The sequence below is a fragment of the Zootoca vivipara genome, chromosome Z2 (genome assembly GCF_965207765.1).
Source record: "Zootoca vivipara chromosome Z2, rZooViv2.hap1.1, whole genome shotgun sequence".
Lineage (NCBI taxonomy): Eukaryota > Metazoa > Chordata > Lepidosauria > Squamata > Lacertidae > Zootoca > Zootoca vivipara.
Window position 1 is genome coordinate 50,076,569 of NC_142585.1, and position 9,215 is coordinate 50,085,783.

The 9,215-nt window shown below is 46.9% G+C and overlaps 1 protein-coding gene across 4 annotated transcripts in view; it reads left to right on the forward strand.

Moving 5' to 3' along the window:
* Positions 1-2,762, forward strand: part of ABCA2 (ATP binding cassette subfamily A member 2) — a 234,059-nt gene extending 231,297 nt beyond the window's left edge. For all 4 annotated transcript variants that reach the window (XM_088665386.1, XM_088665387.1, XM_088665389.1 and 1 more), the window contains one exon: positions 715-2,762. In XM_088665386.1, the coding sequence (XP_088521512.1) occupies positions 715-750 (36 nt within the window). In that variant the 3' untranslated portion in view covers positions 751-2,762. The remainder of the gene's footprint in view (positions 1-714) is intronic.
* The last annotated feature ends 6,453 nt before the right edge of the window (positions 2,763-9,215 follow it).

Genomic DNA, 9,215 nt, shown 5'->3' on the forward strand with positions numbered 1-9,215 from the left:
CTCTACTCAATGCTTTTTTCTGGTGCTACTCAATGGTACACACCCCCACCCCCAATTCTTACAGTGGGGAGACCTAGCATGCAACTGTGGCTAAAGGGGGGGGGTTGTGAAAAGCAGGAGCCCGAGGCGGCTGCAGCAAAAAAAAAAAGGCGTCTCCTGTTTGGGCTTGTAGTAGCTGCTCTCAGTCAACAGCTTGCACTGCTTTCCTTCAGCTGCCCTGCAATGTGCACTCTCCCCTTGGATGGGCTGCTATGCTGCTATGAGCGGCCGGCTGAGCATGAGTATCGCTTCCCTTTCATTTTTGCTCGCTCCTTCCATGTTGGCAGGGGAGGAGAGAGGAGGGAAGAAGAGAGATGAAGAAGGCAACTGCTTCTGCTTCTAGCACCACCGTCCTCCTTGAATCTTCCGCCACACTTGGCATCCTCTCCTGCCACACCCTCTGAGAGCCACTGAATTAGAGGAAGGCATTCATGTCGCCATCTCTTATGGAATGTGGCAACCGCAGTTGGTCCTGTGATTCTTACCCGGCAAGGCAGTTGGACTGTAGCATCTGGTGGATAAATGGCCGCCTGTGAGCCGTAGATGCCCCTTTTGTGTTTTTCTTTTCTTTTCCCCCTCCCTCTAGCCCAGGGCCTTGCACCAGTTTTTTCCAGAAAGTGCCATGTCCCAAATCATATCGTACTCTTTTTGTGTATCTTCCTCGTCTCCCCGCAGGCTCAGCTCTCCTTCAATACCGACACGCTCTGCTGAGGAGTGGAGAGGGTGCGACCCCCTCCCTTGGCTTCTGGAACCACCATGGACTCCGCCTACCCCCACCCCCCCTCCTTGACATCTACCTTCCTTGGCCCTCCCCCCACAACCTCCATCGAACCTCTCGTCTAGCGGTAGTCGGCAACTGCAAGAGGCAGGTGGCGAGAGGGCCCAGCGCCCAAGCATCTGATCTGGGCAAATTCCGCGTTGGTGGCTGGCAAGACCTGCGGAAAAGGAACTGCTCGAGTTGGTGGTGGTGCCTGGATTGTGTCTCCAAGGAGAGCGGAAAGGCTTGCTCAAGGGAGCATTTTTCCGGAAGCGGGAGAAGAGGCAGAGACCTCCCGAGCCCGGGAGTTGTCAATTGGGACGGAACTCTGGTGTTTTAAGATAAGATATCTTTATTGTCATTGTCCCCTTGCGGGAACAACGAAATTACTCGGTTGCTACATCCACTCCGATAAAGCATTCCGCATAATCCAAAATTACTACAAAACCTAATTAAAAACAGTAAATATAATACAAAATAACAAGTCAAATAAGATGACTTCAAAGTCCAGGCTTTCCATTTAAGGCCAGAATCGCTCTCGAGACGGCTCATTCTTGCCTGCATAGTTTTATATCTCCGTCCCGATGGCAGGAGCTGAAAGAAATGGTGACCAGGGTGCGTTGGATCCCTTGATATGTCTAGTGCTTTTCTATGGCACCTGGTGGTGTAGATTTAGTCTAAGGTGGAGAGTGAGCAGCCAATAATGCTCTCTGCTGTTTTCATAATTCTACACAGCCCTGCTCTGTCCTGGGAAGTACAGCTTCCGTACCACACACATAAACCGTACGTGAGCACGCTCTGTATGGCGCAGTGATAGAAGGCAAGCAGCAGCTTTTGTGGAATGTGTTTTTTTGGGGGGGTCAGTAATGGAGGGGTGGGCAGCTTTGTTTCCTGACTCCGAAGCAGCCAGCTAATTAAACAACTTGCCTCTGGGATCTCTGGAGGATATTTTTCGAAGAGGGGAGAAGCTTCATCAGAATGGCGCTCCAAATATGAGGGCTGCTTGGGTGGACTGTGGGGGCTGCTTTCTAGCAGGGCTTATTTGCAGGGAAGGCCCTACTTCCCCCTCTTTCTTCCTTTGTCATTTAACGTGGGACAAAAAAAAAAGAGATTGGTGGCTTCTTACAGAGCTGGCAAATGCTGTTGAATCAAGGGTGTGTTTGTACGGGATCACACACTCCCTCCGTCTCTGCTCACTCTAACTTAGGCCTGGATTCTTCTGCTGTTTTTTTTACAAAATGAATGATCCTGCAGTGCTGCTCTCTACAACAACACCCACCCACCCAAAGCACCCAACTGATGCTGCTGCTCCTCCTGGCTGAAAACCCCCTAAAGCTTTCGAAGGCAGAAACCTCCAGTATGGATGGAGCTTTGCGGAGTTGAGTGCTGGAGGTGTGGAGAGAGGGCTTCTTCTCAGCTGAACTTGGGCCAGCCTGGGTCCTTTGCTGGAAACACACACCCACACACACCCTGCCTGCAGTTTTGTCTTGGGGTTTGTAGGGAGTCCTCTAGTGAACGTACTCTTGAGCTGAACCTGAGCTACACACTCATTGTAGCAATAGAGCACAGAATGCGGGAGGTGTTGGACCAGAAGATTTAGGTAGAGTTGCTGCTGGCTGTCCTCCCAGGTCTGGCCTCTCTCACAGTCACAACTTATCAGTTGGAGTTTGCCTTTGAAGAATTGCAGTCCAGCCAGCTGAGTGCTGCATATTCTCTGAGTAACCACACACACAAAACACACACACACACACACACACACACACACACCCCAGCACCAGCTCTATGGTAGTGAATCATAGAATCATAGAGTTGGAAGAGACCACAAGGGCCATCCAGTCCAACCCCCTGCCAAGCAGGAAACACCATCAAAGCATTCTTGACATATGCCTGTCAAGCCTCTGCTTAAAGACCTCCAAAGAAGGAGACTCCACCACACTCCTTGGTAGCAAATTCCACTGCCAAACAGCTCTGACTGTCAGGAAGTTCTTCCTAATGTTGAGGTGGAATCTTCTTTCTTGTAGATTGAATCCATTGCTCTGTGTCCGCTTCTCTGAAGCAGCAGAAAACAATCTTTCTCCCTCCTCCATATAACATCCTTTCATATATTTGAACATGGCTATCATATCACCCCTTCACCTTCTCTTCTCCAGGCTAAACATACCCAGCTCCCTAAGCCGTTCCTCATAAGGCATCGTTTCCAGGCCTTTGACCATTTGGGTTGCCCTCTTCTGGACACGTTCCAGCTTGTCAGTATCCTCCTTGAACTGTGGTGCCCAGAACTGGACACAGTACTCCAGGTGAGGTCTGACCAGAGCCGAATACAGTGGTCCTATTACTTCCCTAGATCTAGATGCTACACTCCTATTGATGCAGCCCAGAATTGCATTGGCTTTTTGAGCTGCTGCATCACACTGCTGACTCATGTCAAGTCTGTGGTCTACCAAGACTCCTGGATCCTTTTCACATGTACTGCTCTCAAGCCAGGTGTCACCCATCCTGTATTTGTGCCTTTCATTTTAAGTGTGGGCCTTTTTATCTTGGCCTTTCTGGTTGGAGTCTGATGGCCATCCATTGGTACCTGGCAGCTCCCTGGTTCCTTACTCAAACTTCAAGAAAGAAGATTCCACCTCAACATTAGGAAGAACTTCCTGACAGTAAGAGCTGTTCGGCAGTGGAATTTGCTGCCAAGGAGTGTGGTGGAGTCTCCTTCTTTGGAGTGTGGTGGAGTCTCCTTCTTTGGAGTGTGGTGGAGTCTCCTTCTTTGGAGGTCTTTAAGCAGAGGCTTGACAGGCATATGTCAAGAATGCTTTGGTGGTGTTTCCTGCTTGGCAGGGGGCTGGACTGGATGGCCCTTGTGGTCTCTTCCAACTCTATGATTCACACTCACACACATGTGCATCTGTCTCATTTCACTGTCCTTTCATTTTCATCTGGTAGGCAATACAGGAGAAGATGGATGGACAGTTGGAGCTGGTTTAAAGCAGCTTCTGGACCTGCACCCCCAAGCAGCTGAGCAGAATTTGCCAAATTGAGCCACTTGGACACGCAGGATGTGTTGATTTACAAACTGCATTTTGGAAAAAATCTGAGGATTTGGGGGCTTTGATTTTTATAATTTATTTCAGTGTATGTTGAGCAAGTTCAAGGTTTTTATTTATTTTTGTTAGGGTTGTGTGGGTGTGTACACAATCTTGAGGGGAGGAAGATCCAAAGAAAGGGGACCCCTGCATGCATGAGAGTTGGGGAGTGGGGCTTTTATTGCAGGTTCCCCAAACCCGAGGAGTTTCAGCTGCTAACATCTCGGGCAGCTTTTGGTTGACAACCTGATCCGTGGAATCTCCTGTTTTTGAGCTCTGCCAAGAATGCACCTTGGAAGTCTGGAGCAAAACGTGAAGCTTCACCCACATCCATGAGGAGGAGCATGTGAACTGAGAGACTCCTCCAGGTCCTGCCCTGGGTGGGTCTGTGCTCCTTTGATTCTTGCTCTGCCTTAACACTGTCTTCTCTTTCAAGTCTCCCCTTGACATGTGCCACCTTTTCATGTACTTTGCCTCACCGGGTTGGAGTCCTTCCCTTCAAATGGGAAGAACCGGCTGTTGGCGAGGGCCTTTCAAGAGCCTGTATATTGCAAGCAAAAAAAACAACAGACAAACAAAATGTGAATATAATGTTTGTTTTAATAAAAATATAATAACCAACAGGTGGTTGATGGGTGCTTTATAGCAGGGATAGGCAGGTTTTAGGCTGGCTGGAATATGCTTTGCTACTCATGAGAACCCTTGAAGTCTGCCAGCTGGAACTGGCATTCAGCTGATTAATTAACATTGTATGGCTTTTTTAATTGGGGGGGGGGTTGGATTGTTTTTGTTTCGTTATGTATTTTGTATCTTCATTCCATATATTTCTGTTGTCAACCTCCCTGGAATCCTTGCATGAAAGGTGGTAAACAAATTTAATAAATAATAATAATAATTTGGTAAGATATAGTGGCTCAGAAAGATAGACAGTTGCGGGATAAGTTGCCTCCAAGCACACATTTAACCCAGGATTTTTTTGTTAGTACCAGAACTGAAGCACACTCTCCCTCTCTCACATACAAACACACACATGACCCTACTTAAGTTTTTTTCCATTCTCTCTTCATTTCAGCACAGTGCAGAGGTTGTCTTGAAATCGGTGGTTTTTATCACTTGAGTAGCATGCTGGGTGGGGAGAAAGAGGTCCCAATGTTTCCCATGATGCTCTGCAATTTTTGGTGAGACACACAAACACACATATGTATATGTATATGTATATGTATATGTATATGTATATGTATATGTATATGTATATATGTGGTGCGTGGGTGGGTGTGTACACACACCAACTCCTAAAATACCAACGTGATCAAGATATACAGTACAGTGGTACCTCTGGTTATGAACTTAATTTGTTCTGGATGTCCGTTCTTAAGCAGAAACCGTTCTTATCCTGAGGCACGCTTTTGCTAATGGAGTCTTCCGCTGCGCACATGCACCTTCGACACAAAATTTCCATTCACATCCTGGGGCAAAGTTCTCAACCAGGAGCACCTACTTCTGGGTTAGTGGAGCTCATAACCCAAAGCATTTGTAACCAGAAGTGTTCATAACCAGAGATGCCACTGTTTGCCAGTACAAAATAATCACTAAAATGTTTGCCTGCTCAAAAGCCATTTAAGCAGCTACATTTGGCATAGAAAGGTCTGCAAGGGAGGCTACACACTGAGCTGCCTTGCCCTCCTATAGAAGGAGCCCCTTTCTCACCTTCTGGCTGGCTGGCTCCCTCCCTGACCTAGCTGTGCTCTGGTGTCCAAGCAGAGGGATGGATGCTGGTCAGCAGAACAGGCTCTATGACGGGTTGGCAACCTGTAGCCCACGGACCACATGGGGGGTCGTTTAAACGGCCCACAAGCCGTCCCCGAACTGGGCTGCCTACTCGGCGAGTCCCCACACGCTGCACTAAACCGGTGAAGTGGGGACTCGCTCGCTTCCGCGGTGCCGGAAGTCGCATCTGCACATGCACATACACCAAAAATCACACCTGTGCAGACGCGATCCGGCCCACTGAACGATCTCTGCGGGAGTGAACTGGCCCAGGTGAAGTAAACCTTGCCGACCCCTGCTCTATGACCTTACTGAGTGGCTGTATCTAAAGGCAGGCTTCTCTCTCCCTGCTCAAGAGGCCGATCCCTGATGTTAGCAGGCAAGGGAGGCAATTGTGAGCTCCTCACAATGTGTGTGTGTGTGTGATACAGTAACCAATTCTAACAATTGTAGGTGACATGCACCATCATAAAATAACCATTGTAGGTAACATGCGTCATCATAAAATAAAAGTTCTGTGGGTGGGGGAGGGAAGGATCTTTCAAAAACCATTGCATGGCAAGATTAATAGAGGACACCTGATCATTCACACACACCAGAGCTACTGCTTCTGGGACAAAACAATAATAAAAAGGCAGTCGATCGAAACAAAGAAAGCTTCCTCCCCCAAACGCCTGACCACGTGCTTCATCTTGCAAACAAAGCGGAACAGACTCCTTACTGAGGGCTGAATTTGGCACACCCACACCCCCGCCAGGTGTGTTTGTGTACACACACACAACACGTGTGTTCATAAAGGGCATAAAAAGTAGGCAGTATATTATTTGAATACAACGGTTTATTTTTAAACAATATTGATTTCCAGCTTAATTTACACAACAAAATATCCAAAATAACTTATAACAAATAAGTAATAAAATATTTTAAATAGTATGCATTTTTTTCAGAATTTTTTTCAGAATTAGGAGATATAAACTGCATCAACATATAGCATTATAATTTTTTTTTTTTACTGCTGAGATAAATAAATTCTTGTTACATATTAAAGGCCAGAATCAAACTTACTGAGGAGGTTGGGGAAAATTTAAAAACAAAAGAACAATATATATGCTGCACCATAAAGCTCCGTGCCAGGCAGATATTCCTGTTCACTTCAGGCATTAAGTTGCTTAAATTACAGCCGTTCCTTGGTTGACACATTGCAGCTTGAACATTTTGGCTCCCGAACGCTGCAAACCCGGAAGTGAGTGTTCCGGTTTGCAAACGTTCTTTGGAACCCAAACGTCTGTTTTGGCTGCCAGCATTGTTTCCAGGACCAATCAGCCAATTGGAAGACATGCCTTGGTTTGTGAACGTTTTGGAAGCCAAACAGACTTCCAGAACGGATTCCATTCGTCAGCCAAGGTATGACTGTATTATCATTGGCATATTGTATTAATTCCCACCAAACAGCACTAAATACGAGATTTTAAAGCTGCAAATGTATTTATAACGAAAGTTTAGAAGCTAGCATATGTTCTATGCCAGGCATCCCCAAACTGCAGCCCTCCAGATGTTTTGGCCTACAACTCCCATGATCCCTAGCTAACAGGACCAGTGGTCGGGAAGGATGTGAATTGTAGTCCAAAACATCTGGAGGGCCGAAGTTTGGGGGTGCGTGTTCTATGCTGATGATACTTAAGTTGGTTAGTCACTTTTATTTGTTTTAGTTTGCTAAAACTCCTTTCATTAGAGGCAACTGAAACTGGCATTGAAAGAAAGATTCTCAAAATAGTAAAATGGTTTGTGTCTGGCTTCTGTAAGGCAGTCTGTCTCCCATCACCCATCATCTATTTTCCAAGCTGGGTCCTGAGAGGAGACAGCAGTTACTGTGTATGCCTGAGGGTCCCCTTGATCTGGGGGTGGGATGGGGGGTCCCTTAGCTGCAGCCTCCGCTCTTCACGAGTCAAAAGAGGGTCCACCAGAGGAGCGAGCGGAGGCTTATTTCGACACACTAGACATCCGGACACAACCCGCCACCATTATGGTGAAGCCCGCCAAGAACGTTAAACAGAAGAAAATGGCTCCTCCTCCAAAGGATGCGGACAACAGTGAAGAGGAGGAATCATCAGAAGAGGAGGAGAGCAGTGAGGCAGGAATCGTACTCTTTGAGTACTTCCTCTCGACTGGCCATCTCCAGAGTGCAATTCTCTTTCTCCAACATGGTCTCCATGGAAAGTAGTAACAAACTCCAAAGGACAATTCAGATGTCCATATTTAAAAATGTGTAGGGAGCCTGTGAAGATGGATAGTCAACCAGAAAGGGTGAACTGATCACCCTTTTCTCACCCCTGGGCTGCTCTTCCACCTTCCATGATGACAAGGACCAAACTATAGGGATCCTTCCTTTTGAAAGAACAGCAAAATGACCCTCTCAATGCCTACACATTGCCTTCCAAATCTCTGACGGAGCAGATTACGTTAGGTGTGTTAGAACTGGCTATTCCATCCAGCTCGGCTCTGCATTTGCTCAAATGACAAAACAAATATTCTCTACACTTGGTTTACTGTAAAACATTATGAAGAAAAGAGGGGGTTGGGGAGGGACACTAGGAAGGTTTCTGGTGACCGTCCTGATGTGTCAAGAAAGACTGTCACAAGTCCTATTGTGGTTGTTCCTCCTCAGTGTCTTCCCTCTAGATTTGTCAGATCTCAGCCTTCAGTCTTGCCTTGGCCATTCTAGATAAGGAAAACTTGTCTGGTTGTTAAAGGGCAGCCTTCCACAAACTGGTTGTAGGATTCCAGCTTCACCAGCCCCTGCCTACCCACCCAGCAACATTTCGAGGGTCCCAGGTATAGACAACTATATCAATCGAACATGCTGAAGCATCAGCACTTGACCTGAAGGAACTGTTAACAAAATTTGCAAAGGAAAAGGCACATAAAATAAGATTTTGATTTGCTTGAAATTGAAACATTAGAGAGACTTAAAATTCAGTTTTTTGTAGTCCAGTCTGTAGTCGTGGCTTCCAGATGTGATATGACACTGGATTTGTTGGAGTTGTTTTTTAAAAAGTGGAGGATCCTTGAGGATCTGTGTAGATCTGCGTTTTACCTTCTTCCCAAAAAACCCTACTAGCACCGGCCCTGAATTTTTACCTCAGCACTCAGCATTCCCTGGTCACTAAGTCTGCTCACTTCTCATTTGGCTGTTCTTCCCTGCCCTTGTGATTTATTTTCCTGGTGTTTCTGTTTTGTTTTAAGTTCTGCAAACTTAAACCTGATAAGTCCTTTTTGTGTGTGGATTGTATAAATCCACTCTGTTGTATAAATAAGGACTGGAACTCACAACTCACTGCTGCACTTTGAAAATGCAGGGAATGGAGGCGGTAGACAGAAGGAGGGAGGAATTCAGCAGAGCTGGTGCCAGAGCAGAGCAAGTAGAAGGATCGGTTAATCATGGGATGGATGTTTGTCAATCGCACTATGGCTCATAGGAATGGAAAGAGACGACCCGTTGCCTCCACCCGCTGCCCTCTCCCTTGTCTGCTGGGCAGGGCACCCCCCCCCCCTCAGGCAGCACGGCCAGTCGAGGC